At 46.6% G+C, this 18,322-nt stretch overlaps 1 protein-coding gene across 4 annotated transcripts in view; it reads right to left on the bottom strand.

Moving 5' to 3' along the window:
• gse1b (Gse1 coiled-coil protein b) overlaps positions 1-18,322 on the bottom strand; it is a 266,120-nt gene that overhangs the window by 29,370 nt on the left and 218,428 nt on the right. For 3 of the 4 annotated variants that reach the window (XM_088938664.1, XM_088938667.1, XM_088938666.1), the window contains one exon: positions 3,942-4,157. In XM_088938664.1, coding sequence (XP_088794790.1) covers positions 3,942-4,157 — 216 coding nt within the window. Of the gene's footprint in view, positions 1-3,941; positions 4,158-5,550; positions 5,737-18,322 lie in introns of those variants that run through there. The other variant, XM_088938665.1, reaches the window with a different exon arrangement.

Below are 18,322 nucleotides of genomic sequence, written 5' to 3'. Positions count from 1 at the left end.
CCGGATTGTCTCTCACCCCCCTGGCCTGCATTAGAACAACATCAGCACTTAATTAAACAGCCCATTTCACACCTGGTGTGCAAAGCTCGGGTCTGACAATCTTCCTTCCATATGCTGCTGTTGGCCATGCACTGGCAACACAACACAAAGCCCTTCTAATCTTCTGTGGGGGGGAGACAGGCTGTGTGCAGCGCAAGGAGCTGTTTTTGTACTGGCTGTTGGTCAGAGAAGGGCTAGCTGCAGGGAAGAGTCAGGCACTTCCTCAGAGACACCAAATCACAGATGGAAAGTTCAGACCCATTTGGCCTTTTTACCAATTGTCTTCTAGACATACAAGACAATATTCCTCTAGGGCACAGACCTCTTTAATTCTTTTTTTATATGGCCTCTATCAGGACAGGAAGGCATCCTTAATTTTTTTTTACATAAAGCAAGGCACTGCTAGGCAACATTTGTTCAAGCTGTTATCAAGAGGGATATGGATGAGCGGTTTAAAATCTTTTGTCTTCATGGATCTGCCTAATTAATTAGATACCGACGCACAGCTTGGCATTCAAAGGGGGAGTTCAGTTTTTAGCATTAATTCACTGAAGTAAAGACGGCTTCAGCCAGCTAGAGCACTGGTGCTGGTCATGCAGATACAACAGAGCAGATGTGATTAACTTTTTAATTCCAAGACCAAGGGAACTGACTGTCCTCAAATCAATTACAATCCAGTATGAAAACTAAAAGGGTCAACTAAACTGTTTTCGATACATGCTTGCCTGTATGATTCACTTTTTGGGTCTGTTTTTTATACCTTAATTGATTCCCTTGGGGTCCATTTATGCGCGTTGTGCAAATACATTTTATTCTTAGGTTAAAATATAATAGATACTGCAACGAGAATCTCATTCTTAACACCCATACACTCGTGAATGATATACTTATCATTTAGGTTCTGTAAAATAAACCGCCCTCATCCGGTTAATTCCACACCCCAGCTCAAACAGTGCTGCACCACATCAGGCAGTGTTTCTTCAAGTTCATGCTGGAGAGCCACCCCAGTGCGGAACATCTCAGTGGTCCTGTGAACCCAGTACCACCCACCAGGTACACATCCTGCAGTCAGTCGGTCAGGACCTTTGGTCCTTTTCTTTGCTGCATGAAGCACAAACTTGATTCTTGGATTCGCTGTGCGTTTTAATAACCTCTAATTAAAAACAAACCCTACCCCGTAATGAGGACGGTTTTGGAAAAGAGAAGGTGGATCAAGAGCCAGCAGGAGGTCTGCCGCAGAGAGCCCGGGCCTCCTGTCCTGTTATCTCTGTTATCTTTGACCCCAGCAGCACACACAGGGAAGCTACTGCAGCCCCGCGCCCTGACACAGTGACGGGGTCTCTCCGCCACACGCCAGCTGTTCCTTCCCTGTAACCAGTGGCGGAGAGCCCGCACAGACGGGCACTCCAGACTCTGCTCCTAGCCTGGCGGTTCTGTCAGTGAGATGACTCACCGCCTGCCCGGAGTTCCTACGGTATTTTCTATAAGGGTCAAAAAGCTATTTGGAAAAAAAAAATTAAAAAGCAAAATTGACTTAATTACACAATGTCTTCCTCCACAGGCTGCTTTTACTTACCACCCACTGACAGCACAAGGGCCTTTTCTATAAAAATAGAAAACGACCAGAAACGTCCCACATTCAGTTTGCTAAAGCGGAACGAAATAAAAATAAAACTATTTGCTGGCTATGGTAAATGTGTCACTTCAATTTCCGAAATACATTTTTTGGAATACAGATGTGCTGGTGGTACAACAACCACAGACCAAAGCAGAATGACCATATCCCATATAGTACTGGCGGGTGTGGCGATAGGAAATCATCACATCAGAGCTGTTTAACTACACTCCTCAGGACTGAAGAATTCATTCAGAACCTACATTCAGAAGTCATTTCAAACCAGTGAAACCCAAAGGACCTGAGGAACATGGCAATCATTCTGAGGACAGCGTGAAACAAACGGTGAGACACAGAGTACACGTCGGCTCCCCGTTTTCTAAGGATATGTGTAAGATTTTTAAAAAGCCTGATGTGCTTTCCTGACGGGAAAAAAAAGCTCCCAGTTTTAGACGCACTCGCCTGTTCTAAGATTTCGCAGTAAGAGGAACTATGGTTATCAGCGGAGCTGTGCGTGCAATAAATCACAGATGGCACACGCTGTACCCTCGCTGCAGAGGGACTCAGAGCCAGCTCAGAATAACCAGCCTGCAGCGGAAAAAAGGGCATCTCTGGTCCGCAGGCGGCACGATTAAGACTGGGGGTTCAGGGGTGGCTCTCTGGGTGTCTGACGGTGCACCCCGCTCTCAGGGGAGGCGGTGCTGTCCCCCGCAGCTCCCCTCTCCGAAGGCAGGGAGTCTCGGAGGGGCTGGCTCACGAGCACGCGGCTGGGTCCCGGAGCCTGAACAGCTGCCAGCTTATCCGTCTGCGAACAATGTACTTCAATATGCCCCCAGGATATCTCCATGTGGGAAGTGTCTGGAATAGCATCACTGTTCCTGCGCTTCCCTCGTCTGCACACGACACAGCACACAGCCTCCTCTTCCGACGGCTGCAGCTGCACACGACCAGAACCTGCCGAAACCCCCGACCCCCTTCCTCGGGCTCTTGAGAGGTTCAGGAAAGAAAGAGCACTTAAAGAGAGCCTTAAGCCAGCTCTAATTACTTAACAGGATTAAGGTAAGAACAAAGGCGAAGACTTAAAAAGGGAGCTCATTAAGGAAGATGTGTGTTTGTGGAATAGTGCACCTATATTCCCCTTTCAGTATGTGTACTTTATTTCACTCAAATAGATGGAGGGTCAAAGTAAAATGAAGATACCTAATATTCTCATACAAATAAATTGAAATCAACAGATTTTTAAGTTTTAAAAGCAATTTCTTTCCTTGTACATTTTTTTGCTATTGTTAACACAGAGTGGTTTCGCTTATCTGCTCGGAACGAAAGGTAATCAGTCTTTCCATAGATTGTTAGGATTGTTGCAGAAAAAACTCCCCGGTGTCTGACTTCAGTCAAGGCTGTCGCAGAATTCCAGAGCTGTGCTTCCAGACTAAGGACATAATTAGTCAGGGAGATTTTCTTATGTATAAATACGGCTCTTTTCAGCTCACCCTGCAGACAGAGTATTGGATCCCACCAGTACTGACCCGTATGAAGGATGTTATGATTGTACTTATCATTTTAACACAACTTATAAAGAGGACTCACAACTTCTTACACTCACTGCTTCATATCCCCATTACACTACATTCACTATAGTAAACAGAGCCAACAGATCATAGCAGCTCAACAGGTCTGCTATGGTAATAAGTGACTGAATGAAGTCCACTCTATCAGCAATATTCCCTTCATACTCTTTCCTCCACTTCAGTCTCAAAAGAGAGACAAAATCTGATGTTATCCATTTATGAGACACACAGCCTTTAATCAGCTCAAATCAATGGTAAAGAACATGACTGCTTGCTCTCTGGTATACGCCAAATATTCACACTTAAAAAAGGAGAACTTCCTGTAATTAATGAGGAAATCTGCCTGTGGTTTGAACACTTTTATTGTACCACTAACTCTATTTCCCTGAAAAGAGAACCTAGAGCTGTTTATGAAAACCAAGTCTGTTAAATGAAACAACACCAGTTCGACTCTCACCAGTACAGAGCAATGGAAGCTGACAGAAGGGGGGGGGACCAAATTTCTGTCTTCAACAATTGCTCCTCTGCGTGCACCTACTGTAAACGCACTGGAAGGGAAACTGGTTTCTCTACCGTTAAACGTCATTCAATAACAGTTTGGCTCTCCCTTGCCCCCGGGGGCAGAGAGGCGGCCCCCAGGCCCCGGCACCCGCAGGTGTCACAGCGGAACCGAGTCGGGAGTGGCTTCGCGGAGACAGGAAGTGCCAGCGGGGGCTCACCTCGGGGCTCCTCCGCTTGCTTGGCCAGCTTGCGCAGCGCCGCGGCGAAGCCGGAGTGCGCGGACTGCACGGACAGACTGCTGTTGGCGGCCGGGCTGCCATTGGGCACGATGGAGCCGTTGAGGGGCGATGGGGTGAGGGGGCTCACGGTGGCAGTGGTCCGAGTGGCGGTCGAGATCATTCCTAGGGAAGGCGACTTCGGCTCATGGCTCATGCCTGGAAAAGAGGCGACAGAGAAGAGGGAGACTCGTGAAAAGGCCGCTGCGGCGTGACTGTCAGGTCGCGGGCTGCGAGGGCGAGTTCCAGCGACTCTGGCCTCACACCTGGCCCTCCCCCAGCCGCCACCCGGCTCCGCGGGGCTTTCGCTGGGATGTGTGCGGTGAGCTTCTGTCCTGGAGGAGCGGCGAGGGCAGGGAAGGAGCTGCAGCAGGTCAAGTGTCGGGGTCCAGGGTTGCACAACACACCATCGCCGGGCTGTGATCTGACTCAAATCCCCTGGCTCTTTGTTCTTCCCCGCGAACACCAGTTCACACAAAACACCTCCACACAACCCATGCCAGCCCTCTTCCATTGGTCATCAGGCATGATTCACACATTGATCTGATTCATCTGCATTTTTTGGGTTTAACCAGCCTGTAACAGCCACGCCGAAGGGCAGAGTACCTTGTTTGGGCGCATTTTTTTACATAAAAAAAGCAGGGAATCTCTCTGCTTCGGGAAACATGGTGTCCCGCTTTAGACACACGTGTCCTTAACGCCCTGGAGACACACTGCCCATGGTGAGCTGAGCAGTGGGTACAGGGACAGAAGACACCACGCTAACAGTCGAAGAGGAATCCCAGCCTAAGAGACACACAGGCCCAGCTGAGATAATGAACTGAAGACTGCTATTAAAGAGTAGGATCCACGCATCAGAGGGTCAGACTGCACTGGAAATAAAACCTCAGAATGATGATGACTAACCTCCAAAAAAAAATAAGCCAGGCTTTTTGCTTCATTTTTTAAATACCCGACTATTTTTTCCATGGACTGCAGAGAGATTAAAACTTTAAAACAGGAACTGGAAGAAGAATCACAATATTTTAATGAACAAGACAACGTTTTTGAAATTATATTTAGGCTATGCTACTTCGCTCACCATAGTGCTACCAAAACGATGACAAATGAGAAAAAACAGCATCACTACATTCCCAAGGTATTTTCTGTTTGATTATTAACTATGTCAAAACAATCACATTTTTCTCTCCGGGCTTGATCACAGTGCAAGACCGCAGTTTCCCCTACCATCTAATTCACAGGCTCAAGAACACTTTCAAGTTGAAGTCCTATACATTTACACAATTTATTTCAACTCGTGAGAAGTTTGCCATGATGTCATTTTATTGATTTGCAAAGAAAAAAACTAAACTGCTGTTGACTCATGAAACATTAAACAAACTTTTTCTTTTTTTGTCTGAAACCCTGCACTAACAATCTAACAGAAGACACACTGCCACCCACCACACACAGCCGGCCACCCACACAAACACTGACAGAGCCGCACGGCTAACTAGACATCTCGCCACCCTTAATCCCCTTCATTTAAAATGATAAAATCCACAATTCTTACTAAACAACAAAGGACTGAAGCTGTTTCTGTCGCCCATCTCTGCATGTTCCGCCGAGCTGAACACTTGAAGGAAGCTGAGGGAAACACCATTTTTTTTTCTCACAAAGACGGTTTGGAGCTTATCTAACAAAGCAACACACCACACTCTCTGCCTATCTCTCTCTCCCTCTCACTCTCTCGCCTACTGAAAACAGACATTCTCGGCCTAGCAGCTGCTGCAATGTCACATGACCCCCCCAGACCCCTCCCCCCCTTCCCCTCTCAGCCTATAATTCCTCAGCCGCTGGGAGATAACAGAGGCATGCACACTGCTGGGCCAGAGCACTGCTGGCCCTTTTCAGCGGGCCTTCAACAGCCCCGATGGTGACATCTGACCCCCCTGTCTGCTCTGCTGCTGAAGCAAAAAAAGGAGACGCATAATGTATAACATTTTTACTCTCCCAAGAACCCGGGAGTGCTACTGAGGGAACGCTGCAGGAAGAGTGGTGGGGGGAGGGGGCAGAGCCCACCAGGCTGGAGATAGCAGCACCCTGCCACCCCTTCATCACCTCCAAAACAAATAATTCACACCCCGGGGTTTATACAGATCGACAGCACATTCCGTGGCAGCCTCACAAAACAGGACATGTAATGAGCTCACCTGTAAAATACATACAACGATGCGCATTTTACTACTAAGGGCTGCAGCATTTTTTATTTTTAATAAGTCAGCCACACTTTTCTGAAAAACAAAAATATCCTTGTTTGCGCTCTCTATTCTCTAAATCCTTTCTCCATGCTGAATGCAGCCCCCAGTATTTCAATGTGTTTCAATGGGAACTAAGTCCTATAGAGCTCCCTCTAGTGGTGGCAAGACTTCACAACGATGCCCAGGCCAGGTACAGCCCTGCTGAAATTAGCAGGCCATTAAGACATTTTGGCAGCATGCAAAGAACAAACAAGGGAAAGAGATTAAATGACATTTGCTGTCAATCACTCATTAACTAATTATCAATATACATAACCTAAACAAAAACTGTGATGAAACAGACCAAAATAAGTCCAAAGCCTGCCCGGAGGTCATTACTAATGAGGCGTTCAGGCGCCCAACAGAGAAAAAACCCCAAAAGTGTTCATCTACTTCCTCAGTGTTTGTGGCAGTTTCATTTCTGGCACCTATCAAATTGCAAACCAAGTTCCACATTTTTCTTTCCATTACTTGATTCGGCGTCCTCAGCCAAAACTGGCGACAGGCGGAGGCTGTTCATCTGGACGCTGAGCTCCCACTGGCGGGGAAAGGAAAAAACCAGCTGGAGCCCAGCTGACGACACCCACTCCAGCCGAGGAAGGAGACAGCAGGGCCAGACTGAGACGCCCCCGCGCCCAGCGGGGCCAGGGGCAGCCCTGAGGCCCTGCGCTCCGGGTTCCGGTCGGGATGGCGGGGAAGGGGAGGCCGTGGCTCGGGTACGTGAGGAAACGGGAGCCCAACAGCCCGAGAGCTTCCAGGAGAAGGCCGCCGCTGCGCATGCAGGAACGGAGCCCATGGACGTCTGACAGCGATCAGCAGGAATGTTTTGCCACAGTGCGTCTGGCCGCACGATTAACAAGGCAATAAAGCACAGTTCTGCAGGAGCTGCGCGGCTCGGCTCTTCACAAGCCCTTTTTGTTTATGGGGGGGCGCTGGGAAAGATACTGACAAGCATATGATCCTAATTCTGTCCATGATGTCACAGGAAACTTGATCAACGGATTTAATTATAACCCCTCACCCCACCCCCCTACACCTCTGACCAGTGAATTTCCACACTGCTGGGGGACAAGTGCCATAAATAACAGCATGCACGACACTGTAATTACCAGCCGCCTATAATTAGCACAACTCCATGACTGAAATTAGACTGGAGTCATTCTCCTTTGCAGGGGGAATCCACAGTATTGGCCAGCTCATGCTGTCCTAGCATTGCAGGCTCTCGAGTGCTCCCCTATTATTGTACGCAGAAGCAGCCTTAGGTGGAGACCCCCTGCTGCTGACTGTGATCTTCCCAGATGGGGTCAGTGTGGAGCAGCTGGCTGAATCTGGCACCACAGCCTCCCTCTTCCCCTCACTGAAGATAATGGGACACTGGGCTCTGTGGGGGCTACAGTACAGGGCTCACTGCCTCTGGACCTGCACTGGCATCAGGAGCTGCACCAACCGGTTCCTCATGTTCTTACCTGTAGCCAAACCTGATAAGCAGATCACACAATGCACTTCACTTCAAGGCAACCTTACACGTAAATGATAGAAAAGCAACAAGAATCCAGTCACGAGCTGACAGTCTAACTAATAAGAGCATAAATTAAAAGGATACGTTTAATTCTAATTGCACAAAAGGTGGAAATGCAACATTTTTGCAATCACTGCATGAATAACCAAACCTGATGCAGCAAAGAATCCGTTTGATTACGGAAGCACTGGTGTTCAGAATGCGGTGGTGAGCACTTTCCTTCACTTTCGCTCTGAGTAAAGAGTCTCGCACAAGCCTGTAGCAAATCACTGAAATAGCAGTCACGGGCTTGGCTTATTAAACAATAAGGAAGTTATTCAGGCTCCTCTCTCAAGCACTCACTGAAAAGGTGATTCTTTCCACAAAATAAGAACACAACACCTGCTCCCTTTTCCAAAACACAAACTTTCTGGACCGGAACCTCACTGCTGGTGGGCTTGAGGCAACACGACCCGCCTCGCGCTGGGGTCCTGACCCCAGACCCTGCGGCTCCTGTCCACAAGCACCCAGCTTCATTTCCAAACAGCTACAGCGTACGCCACTGTGCATTTAAACACAAACACCCCAATACACCCCCCCGGGCTTTAGCTTGTATTAGACTGGGGCACCTACACCAGGCCAGCATCCCACATATGGTATGGGGACACAGAGCATGGCTGCTCTGTAAAAGGTCAGCCCGTCTGACCGCAGTGGACTGGCAGCACAGTGAAGAACGTGTTGGCTTCCTCACCTCACCCACCCCAACTGCCCCGGGCCAGGAGCCCTGCCATCTCCACACTGCCCCGCCATTAAGCACATATTGATTGGAGTCTACTGCTGTGGCAATTGACTGAATACTTGTCTACATTATCAGCTCATGTAAATTCATTATGCTAACAACTGGGAATAAAATCCTCAGTGTACGGGCTATGATGGATGAGTGGTCTAGATTTTATTGTATACACTCTTTATTTAATTGGGGAGAGAAGAGACTCCGGCATGGGGGTGCACAGCGAACAGCGTGCCCTCTGGGTTCATTAGGACAAGAGCGCCGCAGTAAAGCTTAGCAGCGCGGTTTGACAGATGACCTGCCCCACACACCTCTCTGAGCCAGCCGTGTGTGTGTGTGTGTGTGTGTGTTTATGCCTGCCTGATACACAACAAGTGCAGCCTGCTTGCTCCTCAAAGTGAGTAATGAGATGACATCTGGAACAAAACCTGCTACATCCCTGTAGTTATTTCCTCGAAAAGGTACAAATGTCCAACTCGATTCCAGAGCTCTGATTGTGATTGGGATTTAATGAGATCCCCTTTCCAGGGGGTTTCAAACCAGGTGTCCTCTGAGTAATTTAAAACTGCTGCTTGAGCATTAAGGTCCATTTTTAATTTCATGCATTTACAAATCACATGCGATCACACCTTGGAAAACACACTATACACCAAGAAGAAGTTCGATTCAGCCACGAAGGGTTTTTTCATATGTGATGCTGCAGACATACAGCATTTCCCTGTCTGCAGCATCTCCCTGTCCACATTATTAAGCCAAAGGCAGACGTTTTAAGCTCCATTATTAAACTATAGCAGTCTGAGGAAGAATCGATTTTACAGACAGCATGACACCAACATCAAGCTTCTGCTGACCCCGTTTTCAAAGCAATTTTACTGTGGTAAAGACAGACATTTTCTTTTTTTTCCCTACTATGAGACACGCAATTTAGATGACTGGTCTTGAACTTGCCCTTGGTGAAGATAAGCTGAACTCTGAAAACTAGCAATCTTTTTGATTCTTGCTTTTAACAGCAGGAGATCCATTATAACGGGCTTGCTGTTTGTGTTGTGTTTTTAATATCGTGAGCCACCAAACTATTGGATTTCAAAGCGCACATTTACTTGTCTTATTCTACAAGGACAGTACAAGAAATGAGGTGTGCACCCCAGAAAGTCATACACTTTTAATAAACAGGCTCTTCAAAGCGAGGAACACTGTTGCTACAACAGTTAGGTTTTCCAAAAGCAAACCCCTTTAATTTAATGATACTTTTTATTTGTTCTCTTTTTGCTGCTTTTGTGAAAGTGTCCAATGAACAGCACATTCATGTGATATTTGTGGAACCCAAACCTGCGTCAGAAGACCCGGATATACACCCAGACATGTCCATTTTCCATGGCTATGAAAACGACATCAAGCAAAATGAAACCGATGCCTCTCAAGGCCTCCAGCCGCCACATAGCCAGGCCACGCTGCTCGGTGCCCAGCTCCGCAGCGGAGCCCTCTCCCCAGGGCAGGGCACGCCCCTGGCCAGCTGGTGCACTGACAGTGCAGAGCGGAGAGGAACCTGGTCAAGGCTGAGAGCTTGAACCTGCCAGTCAACCCCCACCCCTCCAGGCCTGGTCTGGCTCGACCTGATCTGGCTGCGGGCTGCTGGCAGTGGCCGCACCTGCTTGGGACCTGGAAGACTCATCTGCAGCCCCCAGCCTAGAGCTGCACCCCCGTGGCTCATCAAGCGAGCCTCCTCCTGCGATCTGGCACACACGCGTACTCGCCCCCAGGAAGGACATGGCCTGTCCGTACACACAGCACAACACTTAGCCTACCACTCGGACAAAGTCCATTCTGCCTGTTTCAGAGACCTTTAAAATGAACACTTAACTCAACAATGCCAGCTTCCTATCAAAAACTAACCGTAGAAGGCGCTGCGATTCAGCGCATCTTTCGTCTCCCTCTGCAGCGTTGTCTGTTGTAGGAGCTGCTGTAGCAAGATAACCAGTTTAATCCTATGTGATCAGATGCCTTGCCAATGAAATGCAGTTATTTACAGCACCGATAAAACGGACTGTATAAAAGGAGAGTTTTTTAATAACTAACCTCAGTGAAATAAATGGCATCCTCCAGAACCACAACCATGATATTTAAGCCACACACCATCTGAACACATTTACTGGTTGATTTTATTGGCCTTTTTAGACTCAAGATCTGGGCTTCTTTCCATTGCACATAATGTGGTGCCTAGGAAGCCTCTCTAATGAGGGTTGAGCGTTCTTGTTCCTTTTTTCTGAGGAGGGGGCTACATTGCTTGATGGCAGCCAATTGCTAATCAATTGCAAATCTGGACTGAGCACTGCCAGGAAACAAGGGGCTGTGCCGCCGCAGAACCTCACAGGAAACGTGTGGTGCTGCTCTATCCAATCCGCCAGTGTTTTCGACTACCCCCCCACTGCGCCCTCTCTCTGTCTGTTCCCCAACACCCTGCCTGCCTTCCACATTAATGGTTCAAGAGCCGTTACTAATCACAGCTCTGATGCTTCCTGCGGTTTGCTAATTACCAGTCCCCATCCCCTGGCAGCCCTTCGACTTTGTAGCTCCCGCCTGCCACTGCCGCGCGCTCTAATTACAAGCTAATAGCCTGGCTGATTTCTGAGCACCAGGTCCTAGTGAGAGAGCAGAGCGAAAGAGGCAGTGGAGGGGGGCAGAGTGAGGAGGGAGGGCAGAAGAGCTACACTGGGGTAATTACACTGCAGGAAGGGGGGGGTCACACCTCCACGGCCATCTATGACTTCTATAGTTAGCAACTGGTGACTATTCACACCTCTAGCCCCTTAACAACAGACTGACATGCTAAAAAAACACAGGCGCATTAGTTTAGCTCCTTTCTTATTTGTAGCTACTTCTGTTCCAATCCAAAGCTCCCTATAATGGAAGTTTCTGCAGCATTTTGCAAGATACTTAGTACAGATTATTTCTGAAGAATCACAGATGGCTTTATGGATTTAAAAGACATTGTTAAAGTTTAATGTTATGGAGGCATCAACTATAGGAAGCCTTTGCTACAAGAAAGAAGAAAACATTTTTTGTTCCTTTTTTTCTCAAAAAGAGCTCAGACTAACTGCTGGCTGTTTCCAGAAAGTAGAACTTAAGCTGCAAAGAAGATATACCAAAAACCACAGACCGGTTTGGATAGGAATGAGAAATAAGCTGATACGTGTGTGGTATTTTAAGTAGTGCTATTGGTTTAATCAAAGCCTTACTCTCTGCGGGGACTGGCATCCGGTATATTTAACACAACAGCCCACTCTTCGCACAAACACAAACGCACGCACACACACACCAGCACTTGACACCATATGACATTCAGCTGATGCCGAGCCGGCTGCAGTGCTATAATAAAGGCTTTGTCCCCACGCTGCCCAGCCTGCTGCCCGGCCCCAAGCCCGTCTCAGGCTTCTCCTCTTCTCTGCCCCGAAAGACACAAAACCCAAACCAGAAGAGCAGCGGAAGAAAACCAAAGCCTTGCGAGCGCTGTGAGAGTCAGAACAAAAGCAGACACTCGATATCAGCCTGTAAACATCGCCCCTCCCACCACCGGCAGCACCCCCAGCTCTCTTATGCCTTCAGCATTGCTGATCTCGGCGCACCCAAGTCACTAGGGACAGTTTTATATTAGTGCTACTGGGGTAGAGACACTCCTGAAGAATTCACATTTCAATGAGTGTTTCACAGTTTAAGCCACTCCTGTAGAAAGGGCTTCCCTAATTGCCTAACGTAAGGCCTTCTTGTCTTGAGGATGGACCTCCGCACCCTGAGGAGGTAGGAAGATGCCTGATTGTTCAATGCTTCATATATGAGAAGAGGGATTGTGAAGTTAATCCTATGTGACACTGGGAACTAGTGGGGCTATGACAGGAGTGATACATATCATATCATATATTCATGAGGGGATTGAGATCGGATTCATATTCCAGCCACTGGGTGCTGACGTAGAAATCCGTTTACAGAGCGCTCAAAGGTGCCAGCAAGCAAAGTATGACAATAGTCCAATCTGGAAACAATAAGGACCTCAGAACCTGATGAGGACAAAATGTGTTGTAAACAGGCAAGCAAGCAATGGAGGGACTTGTCTATAATATTTCTAACTTGAGGCTCAAATGAGAAACCATTGTGGAGAAAACTTTTTTCACCTGGATAGCTCGCCTAATCTCTAAAACAGATATTTTATTAATCCCGTGAGGGAAATTGCAGTTTTTCTTGATAGATAAAAAAAGCCATCATAAGCCATCAATGACCATGATAAAAGCATCAATGTTGCCCAGTATTAGGGTGGCCCCAGAAGCATCACCTCTGCCTTGTCACTGCTGAGCTGCAGGAAAAAAGTGCTGCATCCAGGTTTAAACACCTGAGCGCCCATCGGCCTTTGTAATGCCATATCAGAAGAATGGCGCCTCGCAGAGACACTATACGAAGTGCCTTCGCAGTGGCTCAGGGAGGCCAGGCTTTGCCCTGAGCAAGATCTGAGCTGCAAGGTAACCTGTACAGCCCAGCGGCAAAGACAACCGGAACAGCAGGCCGGAGCCGTGTGGCGTCCCCACGGACCTCACAGGAAACCAGGGGCGTTTGGTTGCCTGCCTGAGGATTAAGGGCTCAAAACAAAGAAAACGAAAGTAATACTATAGAATTCCTATCATTTATGTTAAAAGAAAAACAACAACAACAGGGGAATAATTACTCTTAATTTGCTGTTAATTGATCTGAAACCTCCCTCCTTTTAAAGGTAAATATTTCTAGGAAATATTTAAAACCACAGGGGAGGGGGGGGTTGAATCCTCTACATAACAATGTTAAGGCACCTGATTGCTCATGCTTTTAATTAAAGCTAATCAACCATGCCGCTCCAAAACAAGGTAAATGTTCCTAAGATAACCATGGCTGCTCTGAGTTACTAATGAACAGGCTAACCTGCAGGCCTCCATCCACAATCCAAAGGTTCCTGATGCTTTTTTTACCACTAGAACTGACAAGATGCAGTAGACTCAGCTTCAATTCAAAAATAAAGAACAGCGAAACTTCATGACCTCTCACAGCCATGCGGCTGAATTAACTTTATGTGATGTTTTTTTTCTGCTCTCTATCTCCAAGCAGACTGCATTATGTTTTAAGTGCTTATCAGTTTTTGCGGGCAAACATTGAATAATGTTCCTTTTTTTCACACCTCTGGAACTCTGATAATGATACAGCCACTTGTCGATTCAGCAAAGCACGTCGCCGTTAATGCATATTTCAATAAACCTCTGTACCTGACAAGCACACCTACTTGCTGCTATTCACATTTCTCATTTGCTTGCACACAGCAAGGATCAAGGTCAGGGCTGCAGAGCTCTTTAGCTGCTGCTGCTTGCGAACAGAGGCTGCCTATTGTGTGCAGAGCGAGTGCTGCCAGACTCTTGACTGTTTACACTCTCACTGCGGACAGCGTTCGACTACTGTGGGTGCTGAGCCTTTGTCAACTCGTTACAGGTTCCTGCCAGAAGCAGCGATGTAACCTTCAGACCTCCGGTCCAGCAGCAAAAGGAAGAGGCTCCAAGCCACAGTTTGCTCCCCATCTGCCAAAGGGATCATGTTCAAAGAGTCTGGGAGACAGGCCCTTTTTATTTCCAGCAGTGAATACAGATGAAACCACTGTAATGTGAAAATCCGAGAGGCACATTAGGAATACTGACTCCAGGAAATTGCCTGCCTTATCTTCCAAGGGACAGAATGACTTGATGCAAAAAATAAAATAACATGACAGTCTAGGTAACTGGCAACTGCACAACATATAAAACACAATATTCATTAGCCTTTATTATTTCTGTCTGGGTTTCTGACAAGAAAAATTGTATCAATTTGCACAATATGACTTCCTTTGTAATACTCATTACTTTTAAATTGTATAATAGAACAGAGATCCCATATTCAGGGGTGAAAGCCCTCTGCATCATTGATAAAACATGCAGGCCGACAAGCCTACACCTCTGTTCCAAGCTCTGGTAAAATCCATCTGAACATATAAATGGGGACTTGCATGTTAGTGCTACAAATATAGCTGTGAGTTACAGCACATTTTATGGTTATTTATGTAACTTAAAGTGCTCAATTAAAATGAAAGCATGTAGTCATACGCAGGGTGACACAGTGACATTTCAGTAAACACTGCAGTATGGAAGGACCTTTTAGTCACCTTCCATTAGCTAAAGTCTAAACCTTTTACCCTTTAAACCCTAGACTTTAAATTTCATCATGTCTTTAAGGGAACGCCTTTTCTTTTCTTCCACCTCTTTCTTTGACACTTGCCTTTAAAAAAAAAAAGAATGTACAAGGCCAGAAATGAGTGACCCTCCCAACGGGCTCAGAGCCGAATCATTCGCTGTGATCGGGAGACCGTATAATTGAGAGTCATTAAGACAGTAAAAGGTTTTTATAATAGTTATGGCCTGCTTGGCCTTCTGTGAGGCGTGTGCTGTGTAACAGCAATAAATGTTGAAGGTACTTTTGTGTAAAACAGGCCAAGCAGAATTAAGAGTGAATGGACTGTTTGCCCTAGGGGTGTACTCAGTCCTCCATTATACTGCTGCCATCACTGGCTCATCTCAACCTGTTACATTAGGCTTGCCAATTCAATCATCCGCTCACATGTGAGATAAAGCTGGCCTGTACACTTGCCCTCCAAGGCATAAGCCTAACTGCATTTGTTACCAAAATAAATTAGCTGCAACTACTGCCTGTTTCAGTGCAACTTAGTTTTATTTCAAATCCGCTGCAGAACGGCTAACATTACAATCCCCATCAGCCATTAAAAAGGTTACGGTTTCCATCACGTTCGTCAAGAAACGTATCTGAAGAAATATTTATGAAACAGCGGAGCACTTCTGTGCCGCATCGCAGAATTTGAGAATAAAATTAAACGAGTGGTGCATGACAATTCAAAATCTACTTCAAAGCTTAAAATATAACCCTCAAACAAGTGCAGCAGTTTTTTAACCACAAACGCAGCCACAGTGTTATACATACCCATCGCGTAAGAAGTGAACACAGTTATGATGCCTGGTAATTCTGTTTCAAAGACATAACTAGCAGCACCATGTGCAAACGGCATCTGTTCCCTTAATGGTTTTTCCAGTTTCCACACCTTTTAGAGCCGGATCCACCTTGCATGTCTGAATGCATAAACATCTTGCACACACACACACCTATCAGATCTTATCAGCAACATTCAGTACATGCCATTATCTTTTTACAGTGTGAAAATATTTACATTTTCTGGTGTTTGCATGAAGAGATAACTCCAACTTGTTCCCAACAGAAAAGACACACTTTTCAGGCAGAGAGGGTAGTTAACAACCTCGCAGAACCCTTTAGAAATGCAGCTCCTTGGCCCTTCTGACAGTTTCTAGTGTCTCCACCATTACTTCCATTTGTTAACAAGTAACTTGCTGACATGTCTCATCACAGATCTTTCACTACTGTGTACTGCAAAACCTCATTAACCTAGGCTTTCCTGTTTCCTTCTGCTCTGCATTAACACCCCTCCACTGTAACCTGTGTGACTCAAAAACAGAGAAAAAACAGGAATGTTAATTTCAGAACCAGAAGTGCAAAAGTAGCCGACTGAAAACTGCAGACAAAGCTGCCTCAGAAAGTTGATCTGAGTGACCTGCCTCTTACAGTTTATAACACTGGACTTTTCCAGTGCTTACACACTCTTCTCAGAAAGGCTGTGGTGTTTCCCCTGTTTCTTTACGATCAGCAAAGCAGATGGGAGATGTTGACACAAAGCGAATCCCGTGGAAACATTCTAAGACATTTTAGCTAAGAAAACTGAGAGAACCATCCAGTGATCAGTTTTGACGTTCCAAGACTTGCATGCGCAATGCTGTCAAATCCATCTTTTTAAATTTACAATTGTGATATAACCCTTAGTGTAAAGGCCCTGCTTCCCATCGCTGTACTTTAAGTTGTTCTGCAAAACTGGCTTAAAGATTGTAAAAGACAAGGGTTTGGGGAACTAGAGTGACAAACTTATCCAAGTACTTGGGCCTACTCAAAACAAAACCTGTCACTCAATGAATTTAATAGCAGTACAGTTTGACTTCATGGTTTATTCCTTCTGTACTACAAAGTCTTTCTGCATAAAACAAAAACGTATTAGTATACATTTGAAATCAGGGAGGATAGTGATCTCCACACAAACCTATGTAAACAAAATGCAAACTATCAGGAAGGATAAAGGTTGTTTTATTCAAAACAGTCTCTGCTGGTTCTAGGATTACGAGGAAATGCAAACGATTACTTCTTTACAAAAGTAAACCATTTGTTTTAATGTTTCAAGCTTTAATGCGATCATTTTAACGAATAATTAAACTGAAAATGTACAAGTGTATCCAGGACAAATTCTGAGACAAACCATCAGTACCTAACAGCACTTTGGACGACAAGAAAACGTTTTGTTTCTAACAAACGCCCACTGCACCCTTATCTTACTTATGATGAAAACGCGTTGAGAAGTTTTAAAATACGTTTTCATGGAAAGATGAGTTAAAGTAGCTTTGGAGTTTTCACTCGCACATACACTTAGAGATAAGAATCAAAACGAAGTTAAAATATTATTTCGCTATTAGTACTGGTTGGGGTGGTCGGGTTAAGGAACGGTTTTATCCTCCGGTGTCAAATATATCACGCTTTCCTGGTCTCCTGATAACCTCGCGCAGAATCACAAACACCGGGCGAGGGCCTTGGGTTTACAAGGCTGCAGTGTGTTTGGAGAAGACGGCAGTTAAAAGTGTACTTTGTTACCCCGACAGCAGCAGCTGCACGGTCTGCAGCTTGAGCTCTTGCCACAGGGCAGCGGTGGACACGCTAGTAAACACGGGCACATGGCAGGAGGCAGCGCCACCCACCTGCCGCCTCTGCGCACAGGAGCGCACCCTGAGCGCAGATGTCATTAACAGCACCACGGAAATGGGCAAAACTTCCCGGAGCAGCTCACAGAACCCCCACCCCCCGTGAGCCGCAAGAAAAACAAACGCGACGTCAGTCGAGTCATTATTTAATGACAAAGAGCGACGGAACCACATAAAGAACGAGTCTGACAGCTGAAAGATAGCAAGTAGCTCATGAATGCCTGAGCCGTTTACTCATTAGCGAAATAATACATACTTTTGAAGTTCATGTGACAGGCAGTCACACTGGATGACAAGTCCCCTAACAGGGCTGTGCGTTTCAGGACAACCCCGTTTCTTCGGCGGTGAGCAACACAGCAAACAGGTTCGACGCGCAGGGGGTGTCCTGCGGAGCTCCAGCAACCACCAACGGCAGCACAGGCGCGTTGAACTCACAGAAAACCTCAAGATGTAACCGGTGACTTTTGTCTATTAAAGCAGTTGCCTCCCACAGGCCGGCACGGCCGTGTATCCGCATCGATCTCCGTCTTTTGTTCCCCCCCCACGGTCCCTCCAGGACGCGTCCCTTCCAACTCCGACGCAGAAAACACGAAAACCCATCCGGCCGCGAAGCAGAACTAACTTAAAATCAAACCACAAGACTCTACATCTGCCCTGCCATTTTTTTAAAGAAAAAAAAACATCACCTTGTAACGATCAATTAGCTTATTTGTCGTCTCCCTCGCACTCACCCAAACCGGGACAGCTACAGCCTCCCTTCACCAAGCGCAGATGAGGCGTGAAGTCTGGCTCCTGGCTGCCGGGAAGCTGCAGTTTAGCCGCCGCGGTAGTGATTC

Source organism: Atractosteus spatula, chromosome 21 (assembly GCF_055471065.1).
Source record: "Atractosteus spatula isolate fAtrSpa1 chromosome 21, fAtrSpa1.hap1, whole genome shotgun sequence".
Lineage (NCBI taxonomy): Eukaryota > Metazoa > Chordata > Actinopteri > Semionotiformes > Lepisosteidae > Atractosteus > Atractosteus spatula.
Note: the sequence above shows the minus strand (reverse complement) of the source record. Positions and strands in the feature narration are given on the sequence as shown.